The 17,164-nt window shown below is 62.6% G+C and overlaps 3 protein-coding genes across 3 annotated transcripts; 1 reads left to right on the top strand and 2 right to left on the bottom strand.

The window, feature by feature from the left end:
• Positions 1-275: 275 nt before the first annotated feature.
• Positions 276-3,308, bottom strand: ALG3 (ALG3 alpha-1,3- mannosyltransferase). Its single transcript, XM_030226976.1, has 9 exons — positions 3,158-3,308; positions 2,630-2,729; positions 2,395-2,542; positions 2,091-2,251; positions 1,835-1,955; positions 1,366-1,571; positions 1,093-1,169; positions 765-909; positions 276-662 (listed from the first exon to the last, which is right to left on the bottom strand). The coding sequence occupies exons 1-9, from the start codon at positions 3,306-3,308 to the stop codon at positions 473-475; spliced, it is 1,299 nt and encodes a 432-aa protein (XP_030082836.1). The 3' UTR covers positions 276-472.
• A 114-nt stretch (positions 3,309-3,422) lies between these two features.
• EEF1AKMT4 (EEF1A lysine methyltransferase 4) lies at positions 3,423-8,296 on the top strand. The gene is made up of 3 exons (XM_030226978.2): positions 3,423-3,594; positions 4,436-4,719; positions 7,109-8,296. Exons 1-3 carry the CDS (start codon positions 3,423-3,425, stop codon positions 7,409-7,411), a joined length of 759 nt encoding a protein of 252 aa, XP_030082838.2. The 3' UTR covers positions 7,412-8,296.
• Positions 8,297-8,448: 152 nt separating this feature from the next.
• CAMK2N2 (calcium/calmodulin dependent protein kinase II inhibitor 2) lies at positions 8,449-12,370 on the bottom strand. The gene is made up of 2 exons (XM_050977830.1): positions 12,156-12,370; positions 8,449-9,753 (listed from the first exon to the last, which is right to left on the bottom strand). The coding sequence occupies exons 1-2, from the start codon at positions 12,322-12,324 to the stop codon at positions 9,683-9,685; spliced, it is 240 nt and encodes a 79-aa protein (XP_050833787.1). The 5' UTR covers positions 12,325-12,370; the 3' UTR covers positions 8,449-9,682.
• Between the last annotated feature and the right edge of the window lie 4,794 nt (positions 12,371-17,164).

Below are 17,164 nucleotides of genomic sequence, written 5' to 3'. Positions count from 1 at the left end.
GGGGGTCACCCCCTTCCCAACCATCTCTGGTGGGAGGGAGCAGGCAGGGGAATAGGAAAAGCTGTACTGGAGGGACTCCTGGGCTCCATCAAAGCAAAATGAAACTGTGATGCAAAGCAGTTTTGCAGCTCCTCTCTTCTAACCTCACTGCAGAGGTTCCTGCCTAGCCCTGGGCACCCCTTTCCCACAGCTGGGAAGCGAGAGTGCTCACGGCTCAAGATGATCTGCCTTCCCTCAGGTGCGACAAGTCCAGGGACATCATCACAGGACAAGGATTTTGGGGAAGGGCACACAAAGCCCCTTTATTCAGGAAGTCCTGCCTTTTGGGGGTCCCCACACCTGCCCCTTTTGCACAGTTCCAGGGCTCATGGCCCTCTTGGGATTGCTGTGGGCAGCCTGGGAGTCAGCTGGGAAAAGAACAAGCAGATGGGGCAGCTCCAAAGGCCAGTTCCCACTGGCCAGCCATCCCCACTCACTGGGCTTTCTTGGACGTGGCTGTGGGTTTCCTGCTTGGTGTAGGGGTGTGTGACACTGGTGTGGGGGCTGTGCCGTACCAGAGTTGGAGCAGGATGAGTCCGTGGCAGATGTGCAGGGAGAGGGAGCTGCAGACTGTGGAGGGGTAGGTGTTCCAGCAGAGCTCGATCACGCCCAGCAGCAGCACCCTGTGCAGGGGGAAAGCTGGGGGTCAGCATGGGGGACACACCAACCACCCTCACTCCCAGACCCCCAGCAGATGGGTGCTCCCCGTCCCGGCCAGCACGTACTTGGGCATGTGGGCCAGCTTGGTGGTCGGGGTGCACCAGAGTAAGTAGGGCAGAGTATGGAAATACCAGACATAGAACTGGTAGTGCAGGGAGCGGCTGCAGCAGACACCCAGGAAGTTGGAGGAGAAGAGGATGAAGACAATCCGTGCACTGGCATTAAGGGTGCAAACACAGGAGGCTGAAGGTGTGGTCCCACAACAGCTCCCCAGCATAGCTCCTTTCCCCAGGGCAGGCTGGTACAACAGCACTGCATGACCTGGGACCTAACCAGTTTTTCCCTGCCCTGCCTTCTCCCTCTCTCCTTGCTGCCCACCCTGCCAAAGGATATTGTTGACAGTCAAGCGAGGGGATGCAGGTTTCCTTTTGGCAGGATCCTTCAACAGAGTCAGGATGTTCTCTTTGGAACTGAGAGGGAAGAACAAACATTGATCTCAGCTGCTGAAAGTCTCTTACAACCCAACATTCCCCTGTGAGCCCCAGTGCCTGGGCCATACACTCCCCAGAACAGAACAGTAACTGCCCTCCAACTCACACTTGCAATCCCAGGACTGCAGCACTGCAGGGGCAGGGGAGTCATGGATCTGTATCCTGCAGGTCTCACCTGTGCCAGCGGTGCAGTGCAAAGAGCCCCAGGCCTGCCAGGTGAGCCAGGAGCAGAGCAGCATGGAAGACTCGATTCTGGAAAACATCTTCTGGGAGGAAGCGCCAGTTCACCGTCCATTTAAACTGGAACTGGCGGCCCAGGTCAAAGGAGCGAGTCAGGTACCCCACGGGGTTCACCAGCAGGAAGGGCAGGCCCAGAATCCCCTGCAGGGACACAGCAGCAACATCAGAGAGCCCTACACCAGGTTGTTGTTACCCCAGCTACCTCCTGAGAAGCCCAGTGCCACGTGTGGTGACAGGGACAGTCAGCCCAAGATGAAAGTCATGTGAGTTAAATTATTTATCAACACCCAGCTTGCTGTGAGAGGCCACAGGTGCTGGTACCACTGTCTCCACCCATGGCTCTGCAGCCTGGCAAGGCAACCCACTCTTCCCTGTTGCTGCGGCCAGTGCAAACAGGGACCCACCTGGAGCAGGGCACAGATGCAGAGCTTGGGGATACAGCCCAGGAGACCAAACCGTTGAAGGAGGAGAAAGAGGAGTCCAGGGGCGAAGAGCAGGATGTTCATCTTCACAGACACAGCCAGGCTGAGCAGGAAGCTGCATTACCACTGCGGACCCCACACGGAGCCCTGGCAGCCCCTGAGCCAAGCGCAGCCTCCTCCTGGGGCTGAGCTGGCTCACACACCCAGCAGCCATGGAGAGCAGCTCCCAGCCCCTCACCTGAAGAGGAGGCAGCCCCAGGACCAGCGCTCCTCCAGGAAGAGGTTGATGGCGAGGAAGAGGATGGCCATGGCCACAGGGTCATTGAAGAGCCGCAGCACAAAGATGGAGTGGATGCGGTATGAGGCACAGCACATGAAGAAGAAAACATATGGAGGGACCTTGCAGGGAACAGAAACACAGAAAGGTCATCAGCAGCCTGTCCTGGGCTCCCTGCTGCTGCTGAGCTCCTCCACACCCCAGCCCTGAGCCCGTGTCCATTCTGCCGGGTTGAGGGCTCAGCAGAGCCCTGGCCTCACGGTACCTTGTTGGTCCGGCAGTAGATGCGGAAGACGAGGAGCAGGTTGAGGAGGTAGAGGCCGGCAAAGAGGTACTGAGCCAGGCGGATGTCGGAGCCGCGGCCCGTGGCATGGTACAGCCCCAGGAAGATGTACACGAAACCGGCGGGGTAGCTGTGGGGAGATGGGAGTGAGGGGCCGGGCCCTGCGGCCCCTCCGGGAGCCGCAGGTCACAGAGAGCTGGGTGTCCCTGTCACTTACACCAGTGGGCCGGTGTCACCCTTCAGCTGGGTGTAGTCGAGGGTGCCGTTGGCGAACCCCTCCACCTCCTGCATGTAGGCCTTCCAGTCGATCTCGGTGTCTGTGGGACGACGGGGTCAGGCGGCGCTCGGGTGATACTGCAGGAGCTGACCCACCTCCAAAGCCGCCAGCCTGACCCTATGCCTCCCTGCCATGCTGTCGGCATGGGCTCCTCCCGTGCCACCACATCCAGGACCCCCAGCCCAGCCCCGCGTCCCTCCCTGGCCCCATCCAGGCGCCCCGCCCGGCCCTATCCCCCTGCCCGGGGATGCTGTCACCCGAGGGGCCGGGGCAGGGCTGTCCCCGTGCCCGCGGCATCCCCGCCCTCCACGCTGCCCCGGGACAACCCCGCCATCACCGCCCACCCCGGGGCCGAGCTGTCCCTGTCCTCGGACCGCCCCGCGCCGTGCTGGACCGGCCCCGCCATCCCCGCGGGCAGCCCCAGGCAGCGCCAGGCCGGGCCGGGCCGGGCCGGGCCCCGGCACTCACAGGGGACCCTGCGGATGACCCAGAGGTTGACGCCGCCCTCGGCCAGGCAGAGGCAGGCGGCCACCAGCGGGGTGTAGCGGGGCTCCAGCAGAGCCGCCCGCCGCTCCCGCCATGCCCGCCGCAAAACCGCCGCCCCCCGCCCGGCCGCCATTCCGCTCCGTGTTTCCGTCCGGAGCCCTTAAGGCGCGCACCGGCCCGGACCGGAAGGCGCACGTGGGGGCGCGGGCGGCACGTGGCGCCCGGTGCTCCCGCCCCGCGCCCGGGCATGGAGCGGCGGCGCGCGCCCCCCGCCCCCCCCCGGTACGGGCGGCGCCGGTTCTGGGACGAGCTGTACCGGCGGGAGGGCGCCGAGACCCGCGAGTGGCTGGGGGGGCTCTCCCGGTTTCTCCCGCAGCTGGAGCCCGAGCTGCGCCCCGGTGACCGCATCCTCGTCCTCGGTACGTGCCCCGTGCCCGGTGTGCCCGGTGGAGGGCGGGCGGGCGGGGCTCGGGGTCCCGCTGGTGGATGCGCTGGCGCTAGCCGCCAGGGGGCGGTGTGGCAGCGGGCCGGTACCGGGAGCTGCGCCCAGCCCGGCCCGGCGGGGTGGCCCCAGTGCCGGGGGTGCTGGCGGGTATAACTGCCCCGTAATCCCACCTGCGGTCTGATCCGATGGCGGGATTAAGCGGGTGTAATCACCGATCCTGTTAGCGGATCAGCCGCTGCCAGCTGCGCTTAATAGCCCCCAAATCCGCCCCCCTCCCCGGGCTTCCCCTCGGCCCCCCCGGTGAGCGGCCGAGCCCCGGTGGAGCGACTCCGAGGGGAGGGCTTGGTAGTGGGGCTCTTCCCGTGTCTCCCCGTGTCCCGCTGAGGCACCAGTTCTTCCATCCCTCTCGCCATCGAACCCGGTTAATTCCCCCCGCCGAAGTTCCTTGTTTTCCCACTGGAGTTACCCAGCAGGCTCTTGGGACCGCAGCCGGCTCCTGCCCCACAGCACTGCGGGAGGAATAACTGGGGACGCCCCTGCCTCTTTCCTGCCTCCAGCCTCCCCACACCTCCCACCCAAGGTGAGGGGATCGGGTGTGCAGGGCTGCCCCAGGATAGGAGCCCAAAGTAGCCATCTGGCAGGACAGTGGTAATTAGTGACTCGCCCAACACTCACTAGCTGGCATCAAAGCCATGACCTGCCCCTGTCCAGCAGCCCCAGCCCACCCGCACCCTCCCCTGGACCACGGGAACAGAGTTGGGGTGCCAGCACCCCCACGGGCACCCCGAGCCTTGTGTGAGCTGTGCCCCACACAGGCTGTGGCAACAGCGCCCTGAGCCATGACCTGTACGAGCTGGGCTACACCGACGTCACCAGCATCGACTTCTCGGCCGCCTGCATCGCGGCCATGCGCGCCCGCTACGCCCGCTGCCCCGGCCTGCGCTGGGCCGTCATGGACATCCGCGCCCTCACCTTCCCTGACGCCTCCTTCGACGTGGTGCTGGAGAAGGGCACCCTCGACGTGCTCATGGTGGAGGAAACTGACCCCTGGCACGTCTCGCCCCAGGCAGCCGCTGCGATGCGCCGGGTGCTGGCAGAGGTATGGGGTGGGGGGACCTGAGGAGGGGTGCAGAGGGTGGACCCCATCCCCGTTTGGGCTGGGGGAAGGTGCTGAGTGCCTGCTCACTACCCTGCTTCCCTACGGGTGCCCCAGCCAGTGTTTCTGTCCTCCCAGCCGGGGCTGCGCCTCAGCTGTGTTGCAGGGGGGCACCTGGGGAGCTCCCAGCACTCCTGGGGGTAGGAGACTGCCCCCTCTTACAGCCCATCATCTACTCCCCAGGAAGGTGGATGGAGCAGGATATGTCCCTGGCTCCTGCTGGGGGACTGGATGACCCCTCTCTTTATTTGCATGCTAAATACAAAGAGTTGGCTGGAAAAATGGGCCCCATCGTAGTGTGGGTAGCTGTAGGGGACCCAGGGGGACACACCGAGGTGGCCCTGCCTGCCCAGGGCAAGGTGATGACCGTGGGGCTGTGAGAGCTCCGGCCCCCCCCGCACCCTCCACCCCAGCTTCGATCGCCTTAGCCGGGGTCCCCATCATCTGGTCTGGTGTTGCCATGGCAACTCCCATCAGCATCGACAGGGCCGTGGCGTTGCCACGGGGACGGGTGATGCCTCAGGGCCCTGTTAATTGGCGGTGGCAGGACCGGATTGAACCTGTCCCGGCGCGGGGGTGCGGGTCCTGGCAGCCTCTCCCACCCTGCGGGAATAACTGCCAGGATAATTAATTGCTGCACCTCCCTGGCACCCTGGGGTTGCAGGCACGGGGTGCTGGGAGGGTGTTCATGGCTGTTGACAACCCTCCCAATCCTCTCTTGCCTGGCTGAGCCTGGGAGGGAGTGCAACCCCCTCCAGGGCAGTGGGGCTGTGCTCGCTATCCGTGCCCTGCCCTCCTTGCCAGCGCTGCTGCCTGTCCTTGTCATTTTGCCAAACGGCAGGGATTTAATTTTCCCTTTTTTTTCGCTTTTTAATCCTCTGCTCAATCCCTGCCCTCCCCCAGCATTGCTGGGTACCAGCTTCCACCCGCAGCCAGTCCCTGCTGTCCTCATCCCCAGGGGGATTCACTGGGTGTTCCCATTTGCTCCCTGTTTTGAAGGTCCCTTCAGAGGGGTCTGTCCGTTGCACCTGCCTTCCCAGCCTCATCCCCCTTCACTGGGGGGTTCACAGCCTCTGTCCTCCTCTCCCTGGGGGCATGTAAGAACCTGAAAATCCACCCTGACTGTGGGGACATCCCAGGGATGTCCTGTCCCATCGAGCTGGGGACAGCGGGTGTGGCGGGAGCAAGGAGCGGCCCCCTCAGCCCCCCTGCTCCTGCTGACGGATGGGAAGGTTTCCTGCACTCGTCTCCAAGCAACGGCCATTATTGCTCTATTAACGAGGGATGGATGTGGACATGCAGCTCAGTTCCAGCCGGAGATCCCTGTCTGCCCCCACCTCCGGGGACCCCCCTCCCTGCCTATCGCTTGGGAAGCTGTGGGGTCTTCCCAGCACAGATTTTCAGGCGCTTAGCAGGGAGGGATACTGAGCCAGGTGCCCAGAGAGGGATGTAGGGAACTGCCTTCCCCTTTTCCTGGCCAAAACCGGTAGGGTTTGGTTCAAAAGCCACCGCCGCAGCAGGGGAGGGCACGCAGGCTTCCTGTCCCCTCCACTGGCCCCAGCCAGAGCTCCCCAGCTGGAGCTTCCCAGCAGGATTAAACCAGAGCTTGGGAAACCCCCCAGTTGGCCTCCAGCCCTGTCCCCTGCAGTGGTGACTCTCTGCCCTTGCTGGGGGGGCTGGGGGTGTCCCTGCCTGGGGCAGGGTGCCGGGGAGGGGGCTGGACACCCGCCCACTCCGGGCATTGCCTTTGCATGCCGAGCACGCCGGCGCTGGCCGTAAAAGCCTTTTGACATTGGATAAAGCCAAGCAGGAAAATTGATGTTCTTTTCCATCCTGTTAGCGGGGCTTAATTCCAGCAGGGAGAAAATGGTGATTAAAAGGGTTGAGTCTTTTCCCATCAAACACCCCCTGCATCCCCCTCTGATTCTGGGTGTTGGTGGTAGTACTGGGTGGTCTGAGGAGAAGTGGGTGGGATGGGTGTCCCATGCTGTGCTTGTGGGATTCCTGTGCTCGAAAGGGTGAAGCTTTCCCATGCCAGGGTTGGGTCTCTATGGTGTCTGCTGTGGGTGGGAGTGAAGAGTTTTGGGGCACAGGGAGAGGTGGAGCATGGGGATCCCTGTTCCGGATTGCCTCACCCTGTTGGTGGTCTGGGGACAGGTCAGAACCGGAGTTTCTCTATGGGGGGTCAAGGTTAGGACAAGAGGTTTTGGGGTGTGATGGAAAAGGCTGGGAGGGGTCTTTGGCAGATGGTGACTGGGTCCCTGGGAACGGAGCCAAAGCAGTGAACCTCACTGTGTTCCCCCACCCCATCCTGGGGCTTTTCCTGACACAGGTGAGCCGGGTGCTGCGCCCAGGGGGCTGCTTCATCTCCATCACATTCGCCCAGCCCCACTTCCGCAAGCCCCACTATGCCCAGGAGGCCTTTGGCTGGTCCCTGCGCCACGCTGCCTGCAGGGACGGGGACGCCGGTGCCTTCCACTACTTCCTGTACGTCATGCGCAAGGGGCAGCCCCTGGAACCCCAGGACGTGGTGTTGGGGCGCCGCCTGCACCAGCCCACCCCGGCCCCCGCCCCGCCGCCGCCCCCCGCCCCCCCGGATGACGACGAGGACTATCTCCTCGCCATCCAGCTGTGACCCGGGGGCTTGCCTGCCTGCCCCCACCCAGTAAAGCCTTAAGATGCTCTATCCTCACACGTGGGAGGCAGGGAACCAGTGCATCCCCCTGCAAGCTGCCCAGTGGTGTGGGTGATGGAAGGAAAGAGGGGGGTGCTTGGCCTCCTCCAGGGGCACAGGGATGCTCTGGTGATTCTGTGCCCCCTCCCTGGCCTTTCCTTGCTGAGCTGGAGAGCAGCCAGGACTCCAGGCTTTGCAGCCAGTAAAGAAATCAAATCAGGTTTAATTTCACCCATCCATCTTGCAGGGAGTGGCTCCCTGTCCCCCATCCCTTCCCCCTTGGCATGGACAGCCAGGCTGAGGGCAGAATGGGGATGCTGGCACTGGCTATGGGGGGCAGGATTGGAGGTGCCCACTGGTCCACTCCCCACTCCCCCCCCCCCCACTCCATCCTGCACCAGGACCTGGCCCTGGGGGTGTGTAAGGGCACCTTGTCCTTGTCACCCCCCAAGTAGCGGGGGGGTCCAGGCTGGAATGTGCCAGCATGGGGCAGGCGGTACCACAGGGCAGGAAGGGCAGCATATCTGCTTCTTTCCCCATCCATCCCCACTCCTGCTTGTGGTGACAGTCCTGGTGTGCTGCACACGCCTGGCCCGTGTCACCCTGTGCCTGGGGCCAGCAGCATGGTGACACATGTGTGCCAGGGTGGGTGACGGCTGGGCCACCGCATGCTGGCGGGACTGGCTGCGTGTGTCTGCTAGTGTGGCAGGTGCATGGGTGCCACTGGCAGTGTCCCCAGAGGCTCTTTGGGCACCAACTCCCCCTGGGGTAGGCAAAAGGGACCCCCTCCTGGGTGGTGACAGCACAGAGGCATGAGCTGCTGGGCTGCTATTTCGGGCAGAAGGCGTAAGTGGGTCAGCCAGCGGCTCCCCCTGCACCAGGAGCCAGCAAAGGGCTCTGGGGTCAGCCCCCATCCTGGCCACGCCACCCCATCCCACAGGTACCCCAAAAACCAGCTGGCACGAGGAGGGGACAGAAAGGAGCAGGCAACTGCCGGCTTCACCTGGGTACATGAATGTATTTTATTCATTGCATTTTGTTCACCAGTACAGTGAAAAATGGCATTTAAATTTACAATGGATCATTTGTAGAACATCATGACACAAGTATCTTTTTTTTCCTTTTTTTTTTCTTTTTTTCCTCAGTTTTTTGTTTGTATTTTTTTTGTTGTGGGTTTTTTTTTTTTTTGCATCGTTGTCTCCATAAATGCCACTCGTAGGTTATTGAAAAAGATGACAAGTTTCTCATGCACATCAGAACCCCCCGAGAAGCTTCTTAAAAAATAAAATTAAATTAAAGTATAAAATTAAAAACAACGACTCAGGCCGGTCCCTGCCCTCCCCACTCTCCCCCGACCCCACCACCCTCAAGCGAGGGGCAGTGCAGGGACCCCCCTGGCACCTGCAGCTGGCCCCGGTGGGCTCTGCCCCGGTGCTGCCGGGAAGGAACTGCAGCGGCCGGTGATGCTGCCAAACCCTCCGGTGCTCCTGCTGCCTGCCAGTGGGGGGTCGGGCCAGGGGGTCCCTGCTCCCCTCCCTCCTCCTGTGGCTTTCCTTGTGCTCCCTCCATCACTCTCGCCCCCCCTTTAATTTTTGCCCTCGTTTTTTTCTTCTTTTTTGTCTTTTTTTTCTTATGGAAAAAAATAAGAACCTTTTTTTTGTTGGTTGGTTGGTTGTTTTCGTTTGTTTTCTCGATGCAGTTACTTTGACATCTCAACGTCAGCAGATCGTTTTTAACAAAGATTCGGATATAAAAATACAAATATGAGGAGTTTCTGTTTAAAAAGAAGCGTGCCGGAGTGGTGGGGCTGACCCTCGGCCCCCGGGCCGGCCGCCCGGGCCACCAAGCTCATGCAAAAAACGATGGAGCAAAAAATGTCTCTGGACAGCAGCGCTCCCCCCCCAGCTCATGGGGCCGGGTGGCCCCGGATTTCGGGGACCCTCCGCCAAGGAGGATTGGGGGGACGCGCCACGGAGCAGGGGGCTGGACCCCTTCCCCGGGGAGGGGGGTCTTCGCCCAGGGTGGGGGGCTCGGCGGTTTGTCCCGGCCCCGGGGGAGGCGGAGGGGTAAAGTGCATGGCTCGGGGGGGGGTGGTGGTGGCTGCAGGGCCCCCCCCCGGGCCGGGGGGGGCAGCGGGCATGGCCTCCCCCTCCTCGTCGGCGGTCCAGCCAGCATGCGGGGCGGCGGGCTGGAGCGGGGCTCGGCCGGCGGGTCCTGGCGGCGGGTCCCGGCTTACACCCCCGGCGGCGACTTCTCCGTCATGCCCTTGAGCACCTCGTCTATCCGGTCATCCTCGATCACCACTGCGGGGACAGGGGGGGCGCGTGGGCGAGGGGATGCGACAGCCTCTGCCCCTCTACCCCGGCTCTCACCCCCTTCAGGCTCCAGGTGTGCCCCCGGGTGCTGGGCAGCGGGGCAAAGGGGGTTAAGGTGGGTACAGTGGGGATGAAGGATGGGGGATCACCCCCCTGCCCGGCTTGGGTAGGGGCAGCATCCCCCCTGCAGCCAGCTGGCTGCCTCTGGATGGGTGATTAGGGAAGGGGGGGGGCAGGAATAGACCAGGAAGGACCCCCCCCTCCTCTCTGCGGCAGGCGCTGATGAGAGCAACAGGACTGGAATGGGTAATGACCCAGCGGGGGGGGCACCGCCTGCTCGGCGGGGGTGGCAGCCAGACCCCCATCAGCATCACCCGCTGCGCAGGACACCCACCCTCACCATCGGCATCACTGGGGGGGGTTGCGGACAGCCCCCCACCAGCATGGCGGGCTGCATGAGCCCCCATCAGTGTCACCGTGGGGGGCTGGAGAGCCCCTGGTCATGTCACCTTCCAGAGAGACACCCCCCCCTCAGCATCACCCACTGGGCAGCCCCCTCCCCAGCAGCAGCAGCAGCGATGGGAGGCTGGACAGACCCCCGTTAGTATCACCAGGGAGCTACACGCACAGACACCTTCCCCTACCCCACACCATGACCGCCTGGGCAGCTACCTCCCATCAACATCACTCTGGGGGTGGAGGGCAGACCCCCACCCAAATATCACTAGTTGGGGGGGGGTTCAGTAATGCCCTCCATCACCCTCCTGGGGGTGGATTAACCAGACCAGAATCACTGGGAGAGCAGATGGACCCCCCAACACGACCGAAGGAGAACCATCCCCCATTAGCCCGGGGGTGATGCTAGACCCAGCCGCCAACACTGCAAAAGGGGGCAGTGGAGCAGGCAGCACTCACCCCCGTGGGGCTGGGGTGTGTTGGAGCTGGGGGGGAACTCTCCCCTCCCTCATCCCTGCAGGATAAGGAGTGTTTGCCTATAGAGGACCCCCAAGCAGGTGGGATGGGGGCTGCAGGAAAAACGGGGGGGGATATTTTTAAGGGTCCCCAAGGCATTGGGAAGGATCAATGGTGACAGATCAGGGTGCAGGAAGGAGAGAGGGGCAGTTCTTTGGGTCTTGATGGAAGCAGGGGAGATGCTGCTGGGGTCTCTGCTGCAGGAGGTGAAGTACAGGGGGGCAGGACACAGCTGGGCTCATGGAGTCCTAAGGGGGCAGTAAAGTGGGGGGGATTTGCTGATCAGCATGGCCAGAGGCTGCTGGTGGTCTCTGCGGCAGGCAGAAATGTGAAGGGACAGAGGTTCAGGGGGCAAGGAGTGCTGTTCTGGTGATCCTCGGGTACAGGCTTGTTTATCCAGAATGAGAAGGGGGCAGTCCCGGGGGTGCTGAGGAGCACTCCTGAGGGCTCCCAGGGGCACTCATGGACGTGCTGGGGGATAGTCCCGGGGGCAGCCCCAGGGAGGCTGCAGGGTAATCCCAGGGGTAGTCCCGGCATGAGGCGGAGGCTGTTGCAGGGCAGCACTGGGAGGCTGTTGGGGGAACAGCGTGGTGTCTGGAGCAGGAGATGGGGGAGCCTGTGGTTCTGGGGGCGGGTGTCAGTCACGGAGCTGGGGAGTCTCAGGGTTGCCGGGGGACAGTGCTGGAGCTGATGTAGGGCAGAGATGGAGATTCTGGGGATGCTGGCGGCGGTGGCAGGGGACAGTGCTGGGGATGCAAGGCAGAGCCAGGAGTCGCAGGAATGCAGTGGGGCAGTGCTGGGGATGTTGCAGGGCAGAGACAGGGGTTGCCATGGGGCAGAACTGAGAATGCAAAGGCAGAATCGGGAGTCTGGGGATCTCGTGAGGCGATATTGGGGGTGCCAGGGATGCACTGTACAGTGCCGGGAATGCCGGGGAAGCAAGGGCAGAATCCTGGATCCTGGGGTTGCTATGGGGAGGTGCTGGGGATGCAAGGGCCAGTGCTCGGGATGCCGGGGGGCAGGGGCAGTGCCAGGGATCTGCAGGGCAGATCCGGAGACGCTGCAGGGCAGATCCGGAGATGCTGCAGGGCAGAGCGGGGATTCCAGGGCAGAGCGGGGATTCCAGGGCAGAGCCGGGAATGCAAGGACAGATGCGGGGGTCGCAGGGATGCGGTGGGGCAGCGTCAGGGATGCAGGAGGCAGTGCCGGGGACGTTGCAGGACAGATGGGGGGTTCCGAGGATGCCGTGGGGCAGTGCCGGGGACGCAAGAGTCAGCACCAGGGATGCCGGGGATGCTGCAGGGCAGATCCGAGGGTCCCGGGACAAACCCGGGGATGCTGAAGGGCAGATGCGGGGGTCCCGGGGAAGCGGCGGGGCTGAGGCGGGGTTAGGGGGCAGAGGCGGGGGTCGGCGGTACCTCTCTTGGCGCGGCCGATCTGTCCCAGCTTGGGGGGCCGCTTGCCCTGGTTGCCCCCGAAGAAGGCGTTGGTGTCCTGCAGGCGGCAGCTGAAGGGCAGCTCCCCCGCCTCGGGCTCGGCGCCGTAGCGGCCCACCTTGTCCTCGCCGTAGGGCAGCACCTGCGACATGGCGGGGCCGAGCGGGCCGAGCCGCGCCGCGCCGAGCCGGGAGCCGGTCTGCGGCGGCGGCGGCGGCGGCGGGGAGGAAACCCGGGCGGAAGGATGAAGTCATGCATCCGGGGGGAGCGGGGACCCCCCCGGCGGGGGGCGGCTCCGGAGCGCCGCGGCCCGGCCCGGCCCGGACAGGACAGGGACGGGGGACCCCCAGGGCCGGTGCCCGGGGACCGCCCGCTCGGAATGGGGACCCGACCACGCCACCGCCCCGGCTCCTGCCGCGGCCCCAGAGCGCAGGGCTCCCCCCGGCACAGCCTGTCCGAGGCGGCCGCCTCTCCTCGGGGGTGCCCCCAACCACGGGGTACCCCTGTGGAGGGGAAACCCTTGTCACAGCCGGGTGCCACCGGGTCAGACAGCTGAGGACCACCAGACACAGCTGGGCCCTCTCCTGGCATGCAGAGGTGACCAAACAGACCCCCAACATCCTGCTCCAGTCCCCCAGCACTCCACAGACCAGAAAGCTCAACCCTCAGGATTCCAGGCCAGCTCCCACCCTGGGTCTACCTCAGCCCCTCACTTGTGTCCCTTGCCCAGCACCCATCCAGGCACCCACTCCTGTAGCCCCATTCAGTGCTGGGATTCCCCCTTGAAGCCACACCAGTCCTGCCTCAACCACTGCCAGTCCTCTTGGCCCTTACAAGTTCGTGTGTTTGTACACATCCTCCCATTCTGTATCTTTGCAGGAATGAGGGGCGCACAGGTGTAATTCTGCAGGCATCTGTAAGTGTGGCCGCGTGGGGACTGTGCCCTGGGACACCCCTTGTCCCACTGATCCTTCCCTGGGGGCTCTCTGTGGAAAAGGGGAAGGGCTATCCCCTGTGGGGACCTGCAATGGGGCAGAAAGGGGTGATCCCAATGTCCCCCCCAGAGCCCCACTTGTATCTACACACCTCTACCCCAGACCCACCCTGGATCTTTCCTCCTACATTGTTGACTGCCAAGGCAGTGATTACATTAATTGGCATTGGTGGTTCTGAGCAGCCTCACCCAGGACCTCCCCCATTCACGTCACCTGGGGCATCTGGGAGGCTATTTAAGCTCAGGATAAAGTTGGTGCTTCTTGAGTGAACTGTGGGTACAGCTGGACCCCTGGATATTAGACTGCAGGGTGACAGCAGTAGTGGCTATGGCTGGTTGGAGAGAACCATCCTGTCTTGGAGCAGCCCAGCTGTTTGGAGAGGACCATCCTGTCTTGGAGCAGTTTGGTTCCTGCTGTTCCCTCACATCCAGGTCCCGCTGCTCATGTTGGGGCCCTGGGTTGAAGCAAAGCCAGATCCCTGAATGGAAATGGCACTTCATTCATGCCAGCCCACAGCCCAGCGAGAATATCTTGAGGGGGTGAGAGTGGTGTTTTCCAGACAGCCCTGTGGTACATCTTGCTGTTCTAGCATCTCCATAGTCTGAGATCCTGTTGAAAGGTGCTGCAGAAGAGCATCAGCTGGGCTGGTGCATGAGGGCAGGCAGGTTCTTCTATTTTGGGAAGGCTCAGCCATGCTTTTACCTTTGTGTCTGGATCTGCAGAATATCGTTCCCTGCTGTCCCCTACCAGAGCCAGGTCGGGACAGTGGTACCTGCTCTCCTGGCAAGGCAATTCTTTTATTCATGCCTTTGCTGGGGAACCAGCTTGAACTTATTCATGTGAAAGCTTCTGCTCCTGTGAAAAGTGCCTGGGAAAATAGGCAAGAGGCCCACGCTGAGATGTGGCCTGCTTTTCCCGTTGCTGAGCCCACGTGCCACTGCCCGTGGGCAGGGACAGGCAGACCGTGGCACGCGCGGGGCCGGGGGTAAGCGACAAGAGGAGCAGATGGGCTGTGTGGGATGTGAGTGGCACTGGTGCAGCGCTCCAGGAGGGCTTCCAGCCTGGCAGGCTGCTGGGGAGAGGCTGGAAATGGGTCACCCTGGAAATAGACCCACATATCCCACACCTGTATCTCCACAATGCCTCACACCTGCGGCAGCTACTTGACTTGGCTGTGGGGTGGGGGGGAGCTCTGTGCGGCTGCCTGGGATCTGGGGCATGGGAAGGACTGTGTGCCCATCCCAGGCAAGAGGAGGGCTGGATTTGTGCCAGCACAGCTGGGCCGTGGGTGGGACAGGGCAATGCTGTGGCTCTGGGCTCTGCATCTCCTTGGGATGGCTCTAGTCTCTGGTTCCCCAAGGGTGCTGCTTGTCACTCATCCCTGAGTAGCAGGGGACGGTACCAAGGACCTGAATGTGAGTGGGCTGGCAATGGTGTGCATAAGAGACACCCCTCATCCCCTGGCATTGCATGTAGCATCCCCCCTGGTGAGCCAGATGAGCACCCTCCTTCCTCTGGCTCTCATCCCACCTTCCTTATCCGTCTTTTAGCAGCCACGTAATCTCCTTTCTTGCTTCCTTTGCAGCCTTTTGTCCAACACAAAGCCAACTCTTCCGGAAAGAAGAGGCTGTGGGGGTGGGAAGCAGGGTGTTCTTCCTGCCCTGGCTCCTTAAACCTGGGCAGCAGCCCCTGAGCTGGGACACCTTGGGGATGATGCAAGGGCTGGAGGCCCCCCGCGGTGGATATGGAGCTGGGTAGGAGGCACAGCATGAGACTCCCAGCTGCAGTGGGGCTGGAAGTAGAGGTTGTGCTGCATTGCCCACACTTGGGCCATGCTGGAAGCTCACCAGTCCCTGCCATGCCCTAGCTCCACACCTGGATACTGCTCCTGAGCCCTGCACCCTTGTGGAAATTCGGGTGACTAGTCCAGGTGATGGAGGTGATAGCTTTTCCTGCAGTTACTGATGGTTCAAGTTGTTTTATGGTGGAAAATCATCCTGTGTGTGCAAGTGGCTTGGTGGAGCACGTCCTGCCCATGTTCTGCAGGGACCCCAGGCAGCTAGAGCTAGGAACCACCAGGCACTCCCATCCAGTCCAAGGCCTGGCAGGAATGGGGTTGGTATCCTGGCAGGCAGTGACTGGATGTCAGGGATCTGAAAGGAGGCAGGAAGCATCAGCCACAGGACCCATGGTTTTCCCTGCTGCACGTCTGGAAGGTAGTGCTCTGGGGCTGGTGCCACAGAGCTGGGGGCTGCCAAGGCATGCCAGGAGGCCAGTGCAGGTGCCTCCATCTGTGTTGCTTTTAGCCCTGCCAAGAAACGTGAAATGGCACTTCTGTTTCACAGCAGTGGCAGCCACTGGAGGCCTCACTGAGTGCCTGCTGTTGGCGCTGATGCTCTCCCTGAGTCCCTATCCTAGCAGGAGGGACTATGTCATGGTAAGGCTGGGGATGTGCCTGTCCCTGGCTGTTGCTGCTGGCTCTCAGTAGCCACAGTCCAGATAGGGATGCCACTTTGTGTGCTGCTTGTGCCACAATCCAGGTGTTTTGGGGGAGCAGAGACACACACTGGGCTGGGAACAGGCAGTGGGGATGACCTTGTGAGACGATGGTTGTGGTAAAAACTGTCACCACAGGGCAGAGATGTTGAGGGACAGGTGTCCTTCTTGGCAGTTGTCCTGTGGGGGAGCCCAGGGCAAGTGTGCAGGAGTGGCATGCTCCTCATCTTCTGCTGTTCCTGCAGCTGCTGCTGTGGGAAGATCAGGCTGTCCCTGGAGGGGCAGTGTCTCCCCCTGGGAAGAAAGACAGGTTGTCATTACTGAGATGAGTTTGTCTGTCTCTGTGCACAGCCTGGGAGATGCCCTGTCAGGGCAGGTGGAAGGAGGATGGCACTGTCCCCATTCCTCACATGAGCTGCCTGGGACACAGCTGTGATCCTGGCATCTGAGCAGATGGAGCACCCCCAGCACACTGCCTGGGGCAGGGGCTTCATGGAGGGTCCCCTGCCGAGACCCGGGGTTGACAGGGGAAGAGCAGGAAGCCGGGGTAGCCAACCCTTCTGGGCAAACAGCCCTGCTGGGGTGTGAGGCTCCATCCTCGCCTGTCACCACATATCTGGTCACCATGACAACAGACAGGGAGGCAGGCAGAGCGGGCTGGCAGCCCTGGGGGGAGCGGGTGGAGGCCATGGGCATGGGCTGGCACACAGGGGCACCCTGTGGGTGTGAGGAGGCAGCTGTCAGGATGTGTGGCCTGTGTGACACAGAGGGAGGCTGGGCAGTGCTCGGCCCAGGCACTGTGGGCTCCCCATTGTCCTGCCCCTGACCAAATACCCATGAGAGGCACACAGCATTTGTCTGGGGATGTGGGCACTGCAGCGTGGCTGGGCAGCCCCTGTGCCAGCCCCTGTGCCAGCCCCTGTGCCATGGGTTTGGCACAGCAAGCTCTGGCTGGTGGCAAGCTGAGGGGGTGAGTCATGCTGCTGCCCAGAGCCATGCCAGGCAGGACTGGCAGCTGGGTCTGCATCCTGGGAGTGGCAGAGACCCGGGTGGGGCTAGAGTAAGGCTATGCCCCAGCACTGGGGGGTGGCAGCCTCCCTCCACAAGGGATGTGTTCTCTGCCCTGGGCACCTTTGGGGGCAAAGGGGAGTGAGGGGAATTAGAGACCCCTCTCTAATTGTCCTGTTCTTGTCTGGCTGCTGGGCCCTGGGGAACGAGGTGAGCAGTCTCGGGGAGCAGGGGCACCCCCCGCCCTCCCCGGCCCACGCGCCCACTCGCGCCAGCAGCTCTTGGCATGCAGAGAGTGTGTTCCTGGCAGCCCAGCCCTCTCCCATCTGGTATTTATCTCCTTCCCGAAATCCCTCCTGCTGCGGGGGGGATGCCCAATGCTGGGGGGGGTGAGAGGGGGAATCTGGGCCCAATTGCTCACTCTGCAGCCCAAGGAAGAGGCTGGGCGGAGAAAAAGGCAGGGTGGGGGAAGAGAACTCCCGCCCACATCCC

The sequence above is a fragment of the Serinus canaria genome, chromosome 9, assembly GCF_022539315.1.
Source record: "Serinus canaria isolate serCan28SL12 chromosome 9, serCan2020, whole genome shotgun sequence".
NCBI classification, from domain to species: Eukaryota; Metazoa; Chordata; class Aves; order Passeriformes; family Fringillidae; genus Serinus; species Serinus canaria.
The sequence above is the reverse complement of the archived record's forward strand: the minus strand, read 5'-3'. Positions and strand labels throughout refer to the sequence as shown.